A 21,483-nucleotide genomic window follows, 5' to 3' on the forward strand; every position below is an offset into this window, starting at 1 on the left:
TATATATATATATTATTATTAATTATTATATATATATATATATATATATATATATATATATATATATATATATATATATATATATATATATATCTGTTTTAAGATAATTAAACATTAATGATTATGACGACACTAAAATATCAAAAAAATGAGAAATCTTCCTATTATTACCTTTATCACTGAATACTATTTTCTTAAGTTTGACTGGATATGTGCGACTTTGTTTTTAATCTAAGATTCTTAATGTCATTCTGAAATAGATGCTTTTGTCGCATTTGATTTTCAAGGATACTCTCCAACTTCATTATATCACTTTTGTATTTCTCCTCCAACTGCAGCATTTCTTCCTGTAACAGCAATGTTACAGGTAATGTTAGTAAATGTGAAATTAAATATTTAACAAATATAAATGTGATTTACATTTGATATGATGCGTTGCTTTAACAGTTTCTGAAGTTTTGATTGCTCTTCCACTAAAAATGTTAAGAAACTTAATTTTTGTGTATGTTCCCGGAGCAACTTGTTAAATATGTTTAATTCTTCAACGTAATTTTCTTTGATATCTATAATAAAAATATAAATGCGAAATATAAATCTATGAAATTAAAATACATTATGATATTATATTGTAGCACATAACTTACGCTTGATTCGTTTAGTGAAATATGTCATTGTCTCACTTAAATTAGCTTTAATATCATATACTATTCGACGAAGTATTGTTTCATATAATTTATTTAAGGATAAACTCTGGCCAAATTTGTTCATTATTTTCTGCTTTATCTCATCTTGCAATTTTTTATTGTTGACACGCATTTGATTACAATCGAGTTTAATTCTGTGAAGATGTGTTCGAGCATCTCTGCAAACACAACATGTATATTTCGTTCATGCGGATCTTCAATATTGGTTATATTATTTATAGGCTCGTCATGTACAAAATTTACGTACTTGTGTTTAACATGTAATTCAAGTGTTTCCTCGTATAATTGTTGTATTCTCGCGTATAATTTAGACAGTTTTTTCTTATCAAATACTATGCAATCGTGCACTTTAAATGGAATTTGAGATTCGCCAAAATATTGCAGCTGATGTAATTTCATTAGCACCGTAACTTGCACATTGTTTAATTTTTGCTGTTTCTTAAGCTATTGAACAGATTAAGTAAACGATCACTTTTATATGAAAATTTTTCTTAGAATTCTTCACATAATTTTTTTTCTAAATTTTTCTATGAATTTCAGAATTTTTCAGAATTCTGTATAATTTTATAATTTTTTAGAAAATTAGATTTGTAAAATACGAATTTTTTAAAAACAAAAGTCTTTCCTAGAATTCTTTAATTATAGTATTACATATGTGAATTCTGAATTCTATTCCAAGATTTTTAAGAAGATATTTTATCTCATTCAATAATTTCTAAAGAAAAAAAGAATATTCATTTTGGCTTCCGGCGTTACACGATGAACTATTATACATATCGTTGGAAAAGTATAACTTGATAGAGTATCAATGAATACCAACGTATAACTCAATATTTTTGATGACAAGTACTACTTCCAGCTCATGGAAAACATACTGATACTATATACTGACTATATACTATATACTATATATTTCATCTCCTGAATACGATACATATACGACACACGATATACCGTGTAAAGACGGAAGTCACATTCTAATGCACAATGAATTCTCCTTATAAAATCTGAAAATATTTCCAAAAATTTAAAACATAAAATTTCTTAAAAATATTATAAGATGTGAGAACTTTTTTACCAGGAGACTGTCTTATTAATGGATTAACGCATTAAATATATAATACCATAAACATTTTTAAATCATCCTCATTTTTCTTCAAAACACTCTCTACAATTTTTAGCTTCTTCATATGAATTTGAATCTCTTTATGAAGGACTTCTATAACTTGTTGCGCATCCCTAATTTGATGTTCATGTGCATATCGTGTTTTTCTTATCGAAAATGCCAAGTCATACAGTGTTTTATCACATTCTGGCGGACATACGTTTTCATCAAAATAAATTAATTCAGATTCTCCATTATCATCATCGTCCGTTTCTTCTGAATCCGTTTCAGTCGTAGTAGTCTCTTCTAAAATAATAATAAATGACTATTAATTGTACACTTCAATTATACGTACAGGGTACCAAGTACAGATACAGGATCCAAAAATCCGGATACAATTGAATGATTGTATGAAACATTTTTATTGGATTGTTCTTAAAATATTCTTATTACCATCGTCTTCCTTCACTTCTCTATATTTCTTCTTCAATATTCTACGTAAAAAGTTACGGAACTTGTTATCACTTATTCTAAGCATGAAATTGGAAAAAGAATCCTTTATCTGATTCTGTAATTCTGTAATTTCTTTCGTTTTAATATCAACTTTGTCGGTTATTATCTGTATCTGAAAATATTAATATTAATATTATATAATTCTTAGTCTTACATAGCTAACGTTTTCATTTATGAAAAGTTCAATCTGTATTTCCAATGTGCTGTACATTTAGAAGCAAAAATTTTTACAGAATGTTCGAATATTAGTGAAATGTTCAGAATGTTATACACAAACATTTCTTGTATCACGAAAATCACCCACAAGCAGTACATACACATCCTCGCTGACAGGAAGTTGCGGCGGAGATAAAAGTCATGATAAAATACATTAACTAATTGTTTCGAGGTTTTTCTTTTTTCAAATTTTCCCCTACCTCTTACGAAACGAAATTATTCTTTCTAAAATTTCTCTTACGTTTTATAAAAATTTTCATATTTCCAATTTTATATGGGTTAAAAGATTTTTGATCACCATTATATCTAATCGATCTTGGAATTAAATAAAAAAAAAGCATTAACTAACTTTTTGTCTCATTGTTGCGACTTCTTCTGATTTAAGATTAACTTGATCATGTAATACGTTTTCCATTGTTTCGTACTCTTTCAAGATATTGTATTCTTGACGGAGCGTCAATAAAAATAAATTAAGATTGACATTCTCAGTAACAATGTTCAATCTATCATATTCTAATTTGTCTAACTTCTTGTCTATATTTTCGTATTTGGTTTGTATACAGCTTAATATGCAATCCTGTTCGTGTTTTTTTCGCAATATACGAGAAAATTTCATTTCTCGTTCCCACAAATTCTCAACATCATCGCTTAAATAAAGTAACTTCATATTATCTTGGACAGTGGGTTGGACTTTCATTTTCTTTTCTGTAATAAAAAATAATACGAATTTCTGTTAAAAAAGTTTATATACGTATATACATATAGAGTTTTTTGACTACCAAGCAGTCCGCTTGCACTTTTTGGAAATTTCTCATCTAGAAGTAGCACATCGTATTCTTCGTCTGGACTGTCTGGACAAACAGATATTATTGGCTCTGGCAAAACTGCTGTTGGTTTTTGCTTCATGTCCTTTAATGTATATTCTTCGATCTATATGTGGAAAAATTAAAGCCCATCACACACAAGATAACATAAGTTGCATAAACATAGCATAAGGCTGAATTAATAAGCATTTTATGTAAATCAATTTCATGTTGGATATTCATTGATTCAGCAACCTCACATTAGATTTTTGCATTTCTATATGATATATAACTTAAATTCTTCCAATAAAATATGCCAATACAGGATATCACAGTATTGCGTAAATAATTTATTTTGTATTATATTCATGGAAAAGTGTTGGCTCTTAAAATCAATCATATTTTATTAGCGATTTAATTTGTTAGAGCCTATCATTATAATTTAATTTTCATTATTAAATTCTTTCTATACGATATAACATAAATTATTACATTTTTCTTATCTTATTAATAAAAACTCACTAAACACGAAAAATAACATTATATCAATTATAATATTATAATTTTTCACTCAATGATATAACACATGTACATAACAGTTACATTATTAAGTAGAAAATTATAATTTTGATGTTATTTTGTGAATGGGAATACGTACCATTATTTTTCTCTCGGGAAATTCTATATTAATATTTAACGCAGGAATAACTGGCAAAGGTTTTATACTTTCTAATGGTATCTCGGCGTGAATTTTTTTGAGAGATTTTATTAAATGTAGAACTTCCGTGTGCAAGTGTTCCTTTTCTGCTCTCACAGCTTTCAATCTTGTATTGAAAGCTTCTTGCTGATAGTAAAGCTGCAGATATTATCAAAAGTTTTTATAAAGCTTTTGATATAGAAAATATATAATATGAAATCATATATAATTGAAAATAAATAAATGAAAGTAAATGAAATAAATGAAAATAAATAAACATTTTTTTATTTGCAAACCTTTTTTCGACACTTTAGCAGTTTCTTATATTTCGAAAAGAGAGTATCTCGTTCTTTCGACAGCAAAAAAAACTGAAGATGTTTTTAATTTGTAATCACCGATAGTTCTTTTTGCTTCCTCTATAGCGAGTACATCGTACATTTGATTAATAGATATATCCGGCTTTTCATTATAAATAACTTTCCACTGAATAAAACAAATTATTAAATTACAATAATAATAGTAATAATATTTACTTTTATATTAATATTTATAAATTATACTAACTTCTTTTTCGCGTTCTTCCAATCTTGTTTTTCGCAAAGTATATTTACGTAATATTTGATTTAATTGAACTCCCAGGCTGCTGTCCATGTCATATTTTAAATCCTTTAAGAAATCCACGCTTGGTTTCGTTTCTACTTTTTCAATTTCTTCTTCTATTTTCGCTTTATCTTTTTCTCGGTCCTCCATCTCATAATGTTGCGTTTTGACATCCGTTATACTACTCATAATAGACAAAGATATGTTTTAGACGTATGAATTGTTCATAATAGATATTTATCAAAATATTGCAAATTACCTATTTTCATTCGCTTTTTTATCTTTATGTTTTATCGTGTCAATAGGCAAAGTAACGTCAATATTCAAGATGTGTTGACGCAAAGAATGTACCATGTTATCTGGTTTCCTGTATCAATATCGGTATCACATCATTCGTGTTACATTTTTAAGACTTGAAGATTTTCACTTACGATATTTTGCAAACGACAAATGGTAAGCAAGTAAGAGGTTGAACGAAGTGTTTTAGAAGTTTTTGTAATCCAAGTTCGCTTTTCTCCACTTTAAACGCCAATTTCTCACGTACTATAGACATTTCCGCATCCAATTCTTTATTTAGATCAGCTATAATTCTAAAATCCAGTTCCAATTCTTTATCACTTAATTGATGAAACTTTGGCAGTGCATTATTCCTAATAAAAAAATGCATTAATATGATTTTTGCTTAATGCTGCTTAATTAATAATTAATTACACAAAAAGACCAGTTTTGCTGAAGTATCCAAAAAAATCCCGCTATAATCTTATGAAAATTGGAATTTGAATCTTACTGAAAATATAAAATTGAGGTGGATGGAGATGGTGTGAAGAAGGGGGGAAGTGTGTCCAATTTTTGTAAGATTATGGCGGAATCCTTTAAATAATAAACTTGAAAATAATTATTAGTATAATTATTAGTCTATTTAAATAATTATATGGAATGTTCAAGCTGATTATTAAAATGTCAATATTTTTTAGACAAATCTTTTAGACAATCTTTTATATAAAATTTAAACAATATATAATTTGAATAAAATAACGCAGTTTTGATAATAATTTTTTGGATAATAATTAAAACTATTACCAAATTTCGGTTGGAATGGGAAAATTCTTTAATAAGAATATATTATTATATGCTTCAGCAAAAATTGTTCTTTCCGCATATACATATACATATATATATATATATATATATTTGACATTATCTAAACCTTTCTACAATCTTGTTATATTCTTCGCTTAATTTAAGTAATATCTCTAAAGTCTGACGTTTACTTTGTTTTGCCGCAGTCTCAATTTTGTTATATTCAGCTTGTTGAATCATTTCTTCCAGACTTGCATAATCAATTTCTTCGATATCTTCAACACTTGTATATGGCTATGCCATATAAAAAATTAATTTATTAGAGCATGCATTTACATGAAAATCTCATTATGTTAATTTTAAGTTAATAATGTTTTGAGAAATAATTAATTAATAAAAATGCATACTAAAGATAAGGTCCCTTTGGTTTTTTCAAATTTAATTTGTTTGAATGGCGTATCATCGTTTATTTCATAAGAAAATAAATTTCCATCATATCCACATGTAAATAACATCTTTTGATCATGGCTGAGAATCATTTTTGAGATGTAACCATTATAATTATCATGCATTGGAAGTATCCAATAATCTGAAAGATCTGTATAATTTTTGGGTTTCCATCTACAAATTCGTATTTCTCCGTACTCCATTCCCAGAAACAAATATTTCTTTTCTTTACTAACGATATAAAATGAATATAAGATAAACAAATAATAATACAAAATCAATTTTTATGCAATATAAAAATTAATTTTATTTGCGCTTACTAAAAGAGACAACTTTGTATTTCTATGTCATCTGCGTCGTATATTGCGATACTTTTAATAGGCTCTTTCCCAATATCTTCTGAAATCTCCGGGCTTAAATATTCGTACATATATCCCGCATCAAATCCTGCTATCGACAACCAAATAATATCGCGAGTAATATATTGTGCTGTTAATACTTTGTTTGGTATTTTTGGTATATATATTTCTGGCAATGGCTCTTTTTCTTCTAGATCTATTGAAAATTTAATTGTGTTATTTTAATTTAATCAATTTTGTTTCTATATTAATTTAAATTAAATGATAAAATTAGAATACATTATCATTTTAGAAAGATGAGTTAATAAATAATATATTAACCAAAGAATGCCTCCTCGTTAATTTCTAGTTCAGGACTTTCAGCTATTAATTGCTCTATTTCTTCACGTCTTTTCGCTATTTTCTCTTTTTTCTCTTTCTCTCGATGTAGACGTATTAATTCCCTTTGAATAGCAGATTTTACAGAATGAAATTTAAATGTTTTCGGTTGACACTGAACAAGTTCATATGAAGCCATAGTGTACGATTGAAGTATGGTTGGTAATACAACTTCTACGCAATCACCTCGTGAACATCCAATTAATAATGTAGTTTTCTGTAAAATGGGATTAAATTGAGGACAATTATGGATAATCTGGTGTTAAATTGTAATTATATTATTTACACGTTGCGGTTTCCATGTGAGACATGTGACTCCTGAAGGTACTTTAATGAAGCCAATTGGCGTAATGATAGGAAAAGTTTTAGTAATTACAATTTTGAAATTAAACACAATTGAATCTTCACCACCAGTCACCAGTAAGCTGCAATATTTTTACATGGAAATTATTCTTACAACTATGTATCTATGGCAAAATTTTGGCGAAAAATTTTTTTTTAATTCTTCATATATAATTTTTAAAAATTTCTACATAAATTTATATTTTTTAAATAATTTGTAATTTTTTATAATCTACTTTGAAATATTCTAAAATTTCTCATTCTATAATTTCCGAAGAATTATTTATTTGAAATTATTTCGTTTTTCTAGAAAATATAATAAAAAGAATCTAGGAAATAGTTGAATCAATTCATTTCGAACTTTACAACACTACTTTAATGTAGTACATACTACACACATGAGTGCATACTACACACTCACAAAAGTTTATTGAAATCGGTGATTACAAAACGAAGGCTCTCCATAAAATAGCGCTTATTAAAATAATGTTTTTCATACTTGCATAATGAATTTAGAGACATTACAGTTATTGCCATTTTATGCGGTTTTATGACTTGAATCAGCCTAACATAATCTCCCTTTATATTATCAATAGTGTCAGCCGTTGATACCGCTACAACAATTAAACGAATAACACCACTTCCGAAAGCACAAGCAAGTGTTGATCCTGTTGCTTCAAACTTGCGAATATATATGAAAGAAATTTTATACATTATAATTTTATTATAAAAATATTTATTATATATATGTAGACAATGTGAAAATTCCTTATTCCGCCCCCCCGGCGAGGGGGAATGTAATCATATATAATAAAACTAATTGTAAGCGATAAAATACCAGAAAACGAATGTAATTTCTCATGTTATTTTGTGGCGCTATAGAAAAGTATTGTAGATATATGTAGATTTCAATATAATAATATTTCTTTTTTTTAAATCAAATAATTTATCTCAACAATTTTTCTTAAAAATGCATTGTTTTTAATATAAAAATATCTAACATTCTATTTCGAGCACCTGGTATATATGTTACAATCAACTATAATATTAAAAGAATATCTAATTGAAATAGATGAATATTTACAAAACCCAACTTTTACCTGACATGGAAACCAGACAACTTGACTACCAGTGTCGTTAAATTGGTATGTCAAAATTAACTTTTTTTTTAGATAATTATAAATATGCAACTGTCCGGTTTTACTAAGTGTAGCTATAAAAGGACCCCACGTTGCATTAGCCATATCGGCTATAGCTCCCGCATGACATGTAAATATTTTTTGCGGTATTTGTGTTGTTAAATCATGGAAATCTATTAGCCAAATTCCACCATTTCCATCCTTGAGTAGAAAAGATATTTAAAAATTGCATGAATATTTCACTCATTTTCTTTTTCTTTAATTTATTTTATGTTAAATTTGCTAACGCCGCTATCAATAGTTTTTAATGTGTAGTGGAAATTTGTTACTTACTTGTGCATACCAAAATGTACTCTCTGGACTATCTGGTTTTTGTTTATGTATGCACATTAATATTGCACTTGTTCCATCACTCTCACTGATGTGATATTCATAGATAGGTTGAATTTCTAGAAAAAGTTCCCCATTCTGGAGATTTGCTTGATCTATAGTTTCATAAAACCAAATTCGAATCCATCCATCCATACCTATACAATTCAATCGTAAAAATTATTAGAATATTATCTCATTAGCCTAAATCTCTAGATATGTATCTATTATATATATTCTGACTGCATTTTAATTTAAGTATCATTCTGGTGTTCTGTATTATTTTTTAAATTTTCTTGTATTTTGTAAGTTATTGAAGATTTCTAAAAAAATATTTTAAACTTCTTTCATGTTTTATTTATTTCTTCGAAAATTATAAAATGAGAAATCTTAGAAGTTTTTACAATTAAAATATTTCAAAAATCACATATATATAATGTAAACAGTTCTAAAAAAGGTGAACTGCACTTTCTCGGCACTTTTGAAAAATATTCTAATTCATATAAAAAGTCTAAAAAATTTGAAAAAAATCTCAATTTTAGTGCCAGCTAGCCAATAGCGGTTAGACTATGTGTTATAAGTAAAGTTTGATTAATTAATATTAAGGAAATAATGATTTGATAATAAATTATTTTTAATAAAAATATGGTGGAATATGTAAGGGATTTATATATATTAAAAATAAGGTATTTTTTGAAATAATTAAATTATAAGTGAAATTAGGATTAGGTATCCTATTATTATAAAATAAAATTAGAACAAAAATTCTAAAAAATTCTTGAAATTTACATAAAAATTAAAATTTTGAAAAATTTTATAATTAATTCTAAGAAAAATTTTCACCAGATTATTTTGATAAAGATAAAAATTTAAAAAAATATTCATTTGAGAACTTCTACATATTGAAACATTAATAAATTAATGTTTCAATATCACATGATAATTTATAAAAAAGAATTATTTATTAAAAAAGAATTTTAGAATTATATCTGATTCAATTCTACAGAATAATATGCTTTTTTAATACTCCTATTGTATTATTTGCCTCTTCTATTATTTGTCACCATAACAATATAAAAATTACAATATTAATATAAAAGATTTTTATACCAACTGATATAAGTTCTCCATTTATATATTCAAATTGTGTAATTGCTTTAGCATGACATGGCTGCTGATTTTTTCTACATATTTCAAGAGTAATTGAGCCTTCTTCCCACAGTAAAATGTTTCCCCATTCGCAGCCTGATACAATCTAAAAACAGTATAATTCTATATAAGTTAAAAATGACTAAATTAAAATATTTGATACATTTGAATAATATATGTTTACCTTGCCATCTGGCATGATATATACGCCCACAATGTCAGAGATCTCTGTCTGACCAAATTTACCAATTTCGCCTTTTAATTTAAGCCCAGTAAATGTTTCAGAAATTTTCCAAAATTTTATATGTCCCAAACCACTTGTTGCTAAATATCCAGATAACGATGGAGATACCGTTATATTGTAAACATCTCTATTGTAAGATTTACATTTTAATGCTATTTCAGATTTCTGCCAATCCCAGAAGGTAATCGTGTAATCTGGATGTCCTCCTTGTGACACCAGCAACAAACCATCCGCACTTCAAAAATATGTAAAATATATGTAAAATATTTAAATATTTAAAGTATAAATATATTGAAGCGGTAAATGCGATCTTGCGTTTTAAATTCTTTATAAAATACCTATATTTTAAGTGACGATAAGACTTCATCGTGCCATTGTATAAAATTGTCACGATATCCATTGAAGGCCATTTGTAGATTATTATTGGAGGTTTAATACCATTTTCACCAATGGCAATATGATCAAACATTGGGTTTTTCTAAAGAAACGGCAAAATAATATCGTGAGAAATTATACGTATGTTTTCGAAATTTTTATTTTCTTTTCAAGAAAAATTTATTAAAAATTAACGAAAAAATTGGACTTTATTTTTTTTGCATTTTTGTTTTGACAAGATTCTTTGCATACAAGTTTTTATGTACCAAGCAAGTATGGCTATTGTTTATAATATAGATATAAATAATTAAAGAATACCGTCACGTGTCCAATTCCACCACCCATGTATCCTCTTCTAAACCACAGCTTTTTGGTTACGGTATTTAAAAAATGTAAAATGTTACCAGAAGCAAAGACGACAACATTCGGTTCTATCACACAAAGATTAAAATATCTCTGACAATCGTATGAAAATGAATGACTATAATATTATCTAAGAAACATATATTTTCAATTTTGTTGAAACTCCTATAGTTATTTCATTACCCAAATCACAATTACATAAAAATAACGTTAGAATGAATTGTGATCAAAAAGTAAAATTATTTTAGAATCATTTTTTAATGTTATTTTAATATTATTCATATGAGGTTTATGTTCAATGCGCCATCGCAGTATCAGCGAACATTCGCGCGGCTCGAAAAAAGAAAGAGAAAAATCTAGCGATCATTTTACAGTTGTATAACAAAGAAGGATACTGAAACTGTAAAATATTCATGGGCACTGTTCCATTCGTCACGCGTTTTGCTCCGGATATGTATTTATTCGAATCATAGGTTTCCTCATGTATTCTGTCATCATCACTTTCCACTTTCCACTTTTTCTCATCATGAAAATCAGATTGGTGTTTCTGCCACTCGTCTTTCAACATTTTGTCTTTCGACATTTTATCAGTAAAAATGTATTGATAATAAATAACTAATAAATATATTTCCGTTTATATTATCTGGCGTATTAAAACGATCCTGAGAAGGAGATACAGCGCATTTGCTAATACATATATATTGATATGCAAGGTAAATGTGCAGCTTCAAGAATAGTAAAAATTTTCGATATGTATCCATAGATACGTAGTTTCTGTTTATTCGATAATCTCATTCAGTTTAATTTGCGTTTCTTGAAATATTTAATTTTAAAACAATGCATACACAAAAAATAATTCTAATAATTTATAGGATACAAACAGAAATTTTTGTTCCTTTCGGATCTTACTACCTCATTCATTTGAATTTTTCCGCATATTTTTAAGACGAGATTCAGCAATGAATTGGAATCGATGAAAAAATATATATAAGCCTTAAATTTTATCAGATGGTAATCTATTCAGTCATATTTTTTATTTAATCAGTCTCATCATTTAAATCGAAAATCTGATTTAATCATATTATAAATAATAAGATTTGCACTATATTTTCGACGCTACGACTTTATCAGTAATGTCGATAATATAGTTCTTATGATTCTATAAAATTGATATTGGTGTCGCTAGTGTAAAGGACTTCCAACCGTCATTTGAAAAAGGCCGGAAGCTGGTATGGCCATTGCCAATGATTCTTCTTGATATCTCTCAGGTTTCTCTCTGCTGTAACTGAATTGTGGAATTTAAATCATAGGCATGCCGCATATAAGAATATTTTATGCCATGATCAAAACTTGTGCGTACCTATGATTGCAACTCACGTTCCATGACTCAATTAAGACCATCTTTATGCTAACTACCCCTATGCTGAGAGAGTTGAAAGGGAGTGATTACAAATCCAGAATCTTAAAAGTATAGGACCTCTAGAGAAGTGACGAGGAAGGATTGTATTGTCGCAACTATCTACGAGAATATATTATTTTACGAGAATATATTAATAAGAATAATATTATTTCGAAAAATATCTCAATCAGAATTTAAACCTGAAACTTCTGATTCCGGGACGTCATATCAAAATTCAATTATGAGATTTCGACAATATTTATTCTTGATGACTAAAGCCATATTTTTTGCAATAAAATTATTCTTAGGTTTCTCTTTAACATCTTATTATTAACATTTTTATAAAAAATGCTCATTAGCATAACAAAATTATTAAATTGCAATTTTAATTATTATTACTCGAGTTCTGCTTATTGAACGTTTCAAGATTGGAAGAGATTTCGGCGCGCAGAATCAGATATATAAATTCACAAAAATATTTAAACATATGAAAATCGTTTTGAGCGAATATAGTTTCTTCTTTAATTAGATAATATTGTTTTTTCACTTAATCTTAGTGTGCTCTAAGTTCATTTCATAAATATAAATAAATACGTTTCGTAAAGCATAAAACTTATATAAAGTAATGTTGTTACGAGTCGACATCGGAAGCCGATAACAAAATATTATATGTAATTTTCCCATTCTTTTTCATTTTTTATGCGAAATTATTGCGCATTGTGTCAATATTTTAATTATGCATGGAAGAATTTTTAAATCTGTAAATGCAATTAAAAGATTAAACAATTTGAAGTTATGATATAAATAAGATAACTACAAAATCCTGTTAAATAAAGACAAATGCTTACAAGAGCTGTGAACATCAAATTAAATAGAATAATGCAGTCTATATTGCAATGTTGCAATGATATCTCATTACAATCTTTCTAAAAGAGGGCATTTTAATTAATGTTATTACTACGTTGCAGCAACATTTTACATATTTTTACAATGTTGCAATCCTCCAATGAAATATTTCTGCAATCTTTCTGTGCTCTGGGGGATAATATATCAAAGCTTTAATGTTGTCTTTGAAATATTTTTATAGAGAATAATGTTTTAGATAATAAAAATAAGGCGATAGTACAATGAATCAAATTCGTTTATTTAAATTTATTTAATTTCAATAGAACGCCGCGTATGACTAATGATACGACAATGATTTGTAAAAACAGAATGTATTATTAAAAAACTCGATCCTTCAATATAAGTAAGTCGCTAATCTTTAGGTAGGAAGATTCCTCAGCGTAATATTTTTTTTCTTGTAATTACTAATTGTAAGTTAAATTTGACAACACAAATCGAGATAAGATGGAGTACCTAAATAAGTGCTAAATGTACGGTTGCGATCATTTTAATTTACAAGTTCACTGTATGGTTCATAATAATAGTAATAATAATGATAGTATTTTATACAACTTCGCTCTCATTGATCGTCAGATAAAAACACGCGCCTTCACGTACACATCATCTTCAGAGCCTGCTTGCGACGATACTATTTTATGCAAATTATTCACATATTTCAAATTCAATCGTCCCTTTCCCCCCTGCATGTAACTATAATATCGACGTATTATTCTTTAAAGCTCTACACTGATTTAAACATACATACGACAATCATTTATATGATTCATTGCAATAAAAATTATCCTTTTACATCGATCACAAACCCAATGATACCTTATACACAAATCTTATCTCACGCAAATCACCAAGAGGTTTCCTATTCACTCACGCCCGATAAAGTACACTAACTCACCAAGTATTCAGTGAAATCATTATTATATGTATAATGATCAAATAAATGCATTAATCATCTAACAAGTTAAATAGGTCGCGCTGGTTTATATATATTTATATAATTTTTTACACGGTTTGAATTATTCGGATTGTTTGTTAGCTATACTATATACCTGTGCATTCTCTCTCTCTCTCTCATCTAGTAGATGTAAATTTATCACTCGCGCACGCGTCTCATATCACTGTATACGTTCCATCATTTGTTACCTTTCGAAAAAAGAAATCAATTTTATTGGCATTATTGTTGAATAATAATGTATCCTCGGTTGTATGAATGAACATATCATTTTGACTGAATAAAAAGTATGGAACAAGAAAAACTTTCTTTGTATTATTTATATTATAACAAATTCATGTATCAATACATTAGTATAAGCTATCACAAGTAAGCTTACATACATACATACATATCCATATCCATTCGACAAGAAATTTAAATGGCCAATAGTGTGCACAAAACAATTCTGTGGACTTATAGCGTTTCTCTTAACTCGCATAGAAAAAAAATGCTAAAACGAAACTTAAATATAGTAGTATTATAGGTTTCGTGGAAAATTTTATATAGAGAAAATTCATCATGTATGAAATATATATATATCGAATCATTTGAGGGTAATTCTCAAGACTGGTTACTTTTGCTATATCTACCATTTTTTGTGTAATTCTAATTATCTGGGAATTAATTTGTAAACGTTTTTGTCTTATAGAATTATTGTTTCTTAGACAATCGATTTTCTCTGAGAAGCAACTTTTTATTTCATTACATGAAATAGCATCGCTAGCAGGCAATTGTCCTATTATCCACGGAAACTCGAATTTTTTTTTTTAGAATCCTATAACAAACAGTTCACCACGTTTTGGGCTTACTTCCCTAACAAGGGTGTAGTTTCTTTTTGCAGACTCGGTTTTAATAAGTATAATCAATATTTGTCTATTTTTTATGGTGATGTCATAAGGATAATTACAGCTCAAAGGATACAATAATTATTTTTTAACAGTGTTTCTCATTCAGATGTGCAAAACATGATAGACAAGGACTATGGTAATTCAGTCCTGCATTTCTTCTGGCATATCGTGAGGATTAATAATGCCTGGTACCGCCATTTGCTGCCGCCTTTTTTCTTCTTGGGCTAGCCGTAAAGCTGTTTCTCGTTCCTCCAAATAAAGCTCAGAATCATCTTCACCCGTATATTCCTACAGATAAAAACAATTTATTTTAAAACTTAAAAAATAATTTTGATTCTAACAGCTATTATTTTATCCCATTATTTATAATCTGCAAAATAATACTAACTATTTCATATATATTTTTAGATAAACGCACAAAAATGTTGAATATTACTTACTTTGATTTGCACGAGAAAATCTCTGAGGTGTTCCTTGAATGCGTTGATATCTTGATTAAGATGAAACAAACCTTGTACAGTTATTTTAATCTGATTATCGGTTAAATGCGGAAAGGCTGCTTTAAGCAATCTTGCAACAAATTCTTGTATATATAAAGTATTATCAGGCACAGGGCCGAGCGGCACCTGAATTTTCCCACGTTCAATCAGTGTAAACATATAACCGAGAATAGTCGCGTGCATAGTCAGGCCTGTACACATTAATAAAATCAAATACATAAAAACAATATATATTGATTAATATTAGGTGTAGTAAAAAGAAATCCATTATTTTTGCATGAAATTGAATGGAAAAATAATGGATTTCTTTTTACTACACTTAATATTAATGTAAATATTAATTAATCAACAACAGTATTATTACTTTACCTGCAGTGTGTGATGTATCTGTGACAACACTGAATACATGTTGTAGAATATCCGTAAAGTATGTTTGATAAAAACTTTGACCCGCCTGTTCATGCTGTTCAATATTTAATAGAAGTTGATAAAGAATTTGTAATCCTGTATCAGCTACATTCCTCATTGTATGTTTAAAAGCCCAAATAATCGAGTCAAGAACCAGTTTAAATTGAGCCGGTGGAATTGAAAGAAATGCAGGGAAACAATGAATATTCACCGCCTGAATTAAAAAATACAGATAAAATAATCTTCAAGTATAACTCGGAGGAATCATATAAAAATAAGCAATATTGCTTACTTGTAAGAGGAGGAAAAAGTTTGTTCTATGTTCCGGAAATTCTTCAAAGTCTTTGTTTATCATTTCTAAAGTACATTCAAATACTGCATCAAATATTTTGGGCACCTCGCTAGTGATATGGGCTTCTAGTTTATTTACTATGGTGGCCATAGCACTAAGCACTTCAGGCTCTCTAGCACAATGAACATTCGTCTTTTGATAATCCAATAAAACAGCATCCAGTAATGGTGGAATAAAGTTTTCCAATACCTATTGAAAATCTCCATAAGTATATATTGTATAAATGAAATAAATAAGGAGATAAATTTGAATTTTGGAAAGGACGAACGAAAAATAATACGAATTTATGAATAAGAAAACTTACCATTTGATGATCATTCGTCCTGTTCACCCAATCCGATATTAATTTCAACGTTTCCTTTTTCACTACTCTCATACTCTTGATTAAAGGTTGTTTCATTACTATCTCACCATTTACAGCTATCGCAGCACTTATATTTTCACTCATAACCTGAAACAAATGTAAACTTGCATTAAGTATCATTTACTATCGAAAATTTTTACATACAAGTAGAGGAACGTACCTTATAAACATTCAACATATCTAAGTATATTTTCCCTAACTGCATCACATATGGATGCCCAAGAGCTTTACAAGCTCTAACATTTGTTTTTAAGATGCTGGCGAGTTGTTTCACGGCTTCTTGGTCCTTTAAGACATCTACATTCTGGTAAAAGATTTATATTGAAATACAATTGCATTATATACAAATATAAAGCATCGATTTTGTTATGTTTAACACAACTACATACCTTAGATGCTTGACTAATAATGTCATCCCAAACTTGATTAGGGAGAAGCATGTATTTCTCAATTAACTGTTCCTGCACTAAAGTATCGGCTTGAGCACTTATCATATAGCCAACTGCTTCGTAAAATGTATGTACCTATTGTATAACATAAGATTATAATTGCACAATATTGTATAACATAAAATTGTAATTGCACAATATTACACATTACATTAATAAGTATGTAAAATAAATATTACGATTAATCTTACTTGTTGTGTTTGAAGATCACATATGATTGTGCTAATTGTAGAAAGAATTTCTTCAATGAATGGCATTGCTTCTCCTATTTGTACAGTAACAAAATGTCGTCTGCATTTCAGTGCTATTTTAATAAAAGTATCGCAGGCCATATCTTGCACTCCATCGTGCGTCTCTAAAACACGAACAAAAATTCATTTATTTGTTTATGTTCAAATTGTATTAGGCAACAAAATGTTTCCATAATAAAAATATCTACTTACCATGCATAAACTCAAAAAGTTTATTTACAACAGTCTTTAAAAATTTCCAATGGGCTCGGAGAAACCGTGGATACTGGCCAACAACATACATGATATTGCTGGCAATTATAGCTTTATTATCTTTTCCCTTTTTTTGTTCACACAGACCAAGTAAATCCTTGATTACAGTTACTAAAAAACGTTTTTCGTCCTCTTCATGCATAGCCCCTGAAATACTACCTATTGCCCAACACAACTAACAAAAAAATAAAGACATAATAAATATAATATTCCTCGTCTGTCATTCAACACATTTTATTATTTGTAAATGTGAATAAAATACGTATTTTGAAAAAGACAGTTACCGTATTGAGATTCTTCCAAGACCATTCTGTACCATTAACTTGATTTTGCAGTTTCTCTGTCATTACTCTCTCCGTATCCAAATAATCAAGATGAGTAAGATACACAAGAGTCTCTCTCATATTTTTATAGAGATTAATAGAATCAGTATCTTTCATAAATTCTCTGACAACCTCGCCGTTTTCATTTTCCACAACAAGTACTTCTTCGGGCTTCGCCATTCTGCTGATCATAATATAGCGTACTTTTGTTAAAACTTGACCATAAAATAATCTCCGTGGTGGAACTGTCATATTTTTAGACATGAAAAGCGGCGACGAGGTCACGAAAGGATTCTCTTTGTACAAATCAGCTGCTAATCCATTCCAATATTCTAAACAGATTTTAAAGATTTCAACTTCATCGACTTCAGAGATAAGAACAAGATAATGTAATGCCTTTACTAATATCTCATTCATTTGTTTTTTTTCTATTAGATCGCCATGATCTTTTAGATAAGTGCAAAGAAACATAGCTAGGTTCTGAATAAAATTTTGTTCTTGGTCTTGACCAGCCGCGTATGCTTCACGTATGTTAGTTTCTAACGGAAGCATTAGTTCCAATTGCTCCATCGTGTTGATAAATAATATAATAAACATATCATCATAATTCGGCATAATGGCGACAACTGCTGCGATTTCAGTTAGACATTTTAGAGTAACGTTCCGAAATATTGGTACGTTCAAAAACTATAAATTGAAAATATAGATTATTATAAATAATAACAGAGCACTCGTATTTACGGTTTTTCTTGTTCATTCATCACTATTATCTCAGATTGTAATGCCAGAAACTAAAAATTCATAATAAAAATTCTTATAAAACATATTTATATAAAAATATGTTTCAATAAAACAATACTTATAATTAATAGAACCAAATTATAAATTAACTATTTATAATAAAATTTATTATTTCTTTTAATTAATACATAAAAATAAATACATAAAGTAATACATAGTAAATATGTCTAAAAATGAGTTATATAAAACCAAAAATAAAATGAGCTATGTTCACAGATATATAACAAACTGTCAAATTAAGGGAGGACATCTTGAACAATCAAAGATGCTTCTTTTTACAAACTTTATTCAGATAGAGATTTCAACTAATATTTTACATGTATATTAATAAAAATAGTAAGTGTTATTTAAAATTTTAAATTAAATTTTCATTAATATACGTTAAAATATTGGTTAAAATCTTGTGAAGTTAAATTATCAAAAAAATTTGTACATAATAAGTATCTTTTTAACCTATCTGGATATATGTCCCTCTTTAATAATATAATAGAAATAAATCTGATTTAATTTCTCCACAAACAAAGTTTTACATTTCATAAGTCTATTCTATTAACTGCAAATTGTTTTATTGAAAAATATTTCTATTCAAATATAATTTACAAGAATTTTTGTTTTCTTATTTCTAACGTCATAATCTGAGAATAAGCAAAAATCTTAAAAAAATAAATGAAAAGTAATGAAAAAAATACACACAATACCTTGTATATTAAAGTAGTTATCAACTTCGTTTCAAAAATATAACCAAGTGGAATCCAATTTAAAAACCTCAGGAGCGTCTCTAATGTGACTGCTACTAACGGAACATTTTGTGAATTTTCCATCACAAACTGACAAAGCTGGAATATCTGTGAAAATTCACTGCACATTGTATCTTTTAAGTGTTTTGCCTTTGTCTGAGTGAGTTGACCACTAGAAAAGTCGAATACTTCTTCTGACAAAAGTTTTAAGATAGTCATATTGTTTTGACAAAGACTTTCGTTAGTTTTACTTGCACCAACAATATCACTGATAAACGATTCCCAATTTTTTGGCCATTCACGTTTTAGTACCTAACAGAATAATATTATTACATATAATTGATATTTTATAAAGAAATACATCAGAGAAATAATTTTTACTCACTTGTACAAGGATCATGTTAAGTTTGTTAAGATAAACTTTGGAAGCTTCCATCGTCTCTGGATCACTGCTTGTTTTTATGATAAGGCCTACAATGTATTTTTTTATGCCTTCGCATTGATTTCTTGGCAATACTTTCCATCGTGTCTTTATAACTTGTTCCAATATTTGCAAACCGTAATATTTTGTTTGTTGATTCTGAAGTAACAATATAATTATTTGCAGAGATATGTATATTACATATATATATATATATATATATATATATATATATGTGCAACCACAGATAGGAAAAACATTTGTTGACATTTACCTGTGAATATTCTAGAATGGTATCTACCCGTGTCCAAGCATTTGGATGTTCTTTAAGAGTTGTTAATACTTCTTGAGCAACTCTTTGTTGCTCACCTATCCCAGTGTACATACATCCTACTATATTGTCGAGAAGTGTTATATCCAATTTCTGATTAAAGTCCAATAATTTAGATGCTTGCTCAGCCAAAGTTGCCATTGTATGTATCTTAACTGTATGTCCTTTCGTATGTTCTACCTTTTAAATAAAAAAGATATATGAAAATACTTTGCATTTAGTAATACACTTAGATATATTGACTAGCAAGTAGATGGACATGGATGATGTAAATTTAGTTTTTGTGAACTTAATAATGAATTTAGTAGCATGCACTAATGCACACTAGTATACATGGATGAGTTTGATTATATTGCGATTGACCGTAAGCTATTTATAATGCTTATTTCATAGAAAAACTCCAAGTACTAATTAGCTATAATCAGCTGTAGTCAAATGAGGTATTTCCAGTATATATTAAAGTTACTGTACACAAATCAAAATAAGAATGTATGTTTAATGTAAATATAAAACGAATAAAACCGTAAAATCTTTAAAATAGTTTATTGTACTACTTGGTAAAATATGCACTTTACTGGACACACATTTTATCATTTGAGAAATTTCACATTAATACTCGGATTAAATCAGTGTATAATCATTTTAAAATGCACCAGTATGCATTAATGCATTTAACCGAATTTGTTGTTGGACCATTTTAAGTTATAAAAGCGAAGCAAGATAGATACATTGCTGATGCTTCAAATTCCTAAAGAAATGGACATACAGATTTCGATGTATACAAGAGTTTTCTTCAGATATAAATTGTTCTCCATTAGAAGTTTAACGCGGAGAAGTTTTGAAATCGTGCGAATTCATCGAAACGGCAAACGTAGAGCAACGATACTCCAAAATAGCCGAGGGTGCCGTTAGGAACTACGTCGCACGTGTTCGCGCTGCGTCCACAAAAACTCGAGAGGGATTTCCGCGATCCGCGGGGAACTGAAGCACGACGAGAATTAGGATGAGGGAAAGGATTATTCCTCCTCGTGACCGCTTGCGAGAGGACCGCCGATCCGCCGCCGCCAATCACTTGATCTAACCTACATTTGACAATCGGAAGCAAGGTTATGTGGATCGAGCCGCGGATGGAAATTGTCACGCGGACGGATGGGATAGACAAGTTTGACGTTCGGGCGAGGACGCAGCGGTACGTCCGCGGGGGTGGCCGCAGACGTACCTCACTCACGCGATCCTCGGCGTCCCCGAGAGTCGGCTGCCCATTCAT

General features: G+C 28.7%; 2 protein-coding genes across 2 annotated transcripts; both read right to left on the reverse strand.

Moving 5' to 3' along the window:
- Positions 1 to 194: 194 nt before the first annotated feature.
- LOC105625716 lies at positions 195 to 11,451 on the reverse strand. Its single transcript, XM_012207039.1, is given in 27 exon segments — positions 195 to 347; positions 421 to 563; positions 645 to 862; positions 952 to 1,148; positions 1,829 to 2,115; positions 2,263 to 2,434; positions 2,888 to 3,284; positions 3,332 to 3,468; positions 4,000 to 4,197; positions 4,335 to 4,401; positions 4,403 to 4,521; positions 4,603 to 4,819; positions 4,898 to 5,005; positions 5,070 to 5,288; positions 5,846 to 6,012; positions 6,126 to 6,396; positions 6,486 to 6,725; positions 6,848 to 7,119; positions 7,189 to 7,327; positions 7,744 to 7,925; positions 8,345 to 8,584; positions 8,717 to 8,910; positions 9,863 to 10,007; positions 10,086 to 10,380; positions 10,484 to 10,623; positions 10,839 to 11,001; positions 11,279 to 11,451. Coding segments are annotated over 27 exon segments (5,253 nt in total).
- Positions 11,452 to 15,168: 3,717 nt separating this feature from the next.
- LOC105625001 (exportin-1) lies at positions 15,169 to 21,483 on the reverse strand. Its single transcript, XM_012206343.1, has 14 exons — positions 21,436 to 21,483; positions 20,160 to 20,396; positions 19,850 to 20,044; positions 19,426 to 19,776; positions 17,888 to 18,613; positions 17,544 to 17,778; positions 17,292 to 17,455; positions 17,041 to 17,175; positions 16,812 to 16,955; positions 16,592 to 16,738; positions 16,228 to 16,476; positions 15,897 to 16,149; positions 15,468 to 15,718; positions 15,169 to 15,315 (listed from the first exon to the last, which is right to left on the reverse strand). Exons 1-14 carry the CDS (start codon positions 21,481 to 21,483, stop codon positions 15,169 to 15,171), a joined length of 3,282 nt encoding a protein of 1,093 aa, XP_012061733.1.

This window comes from Atta cephalotes (genome assembly GCF_000143395.1).
Source record: "Atta cephalotes unplaced genomic scaffold scaffold00003, whole genome shotgun sequence".
Classification (NCBI taxonomy): Eukaryota; Metazoa; Arthropoda; class Insecta; order Hymenoptera; family Formicidae; genus Atta; species Atta cephalotes.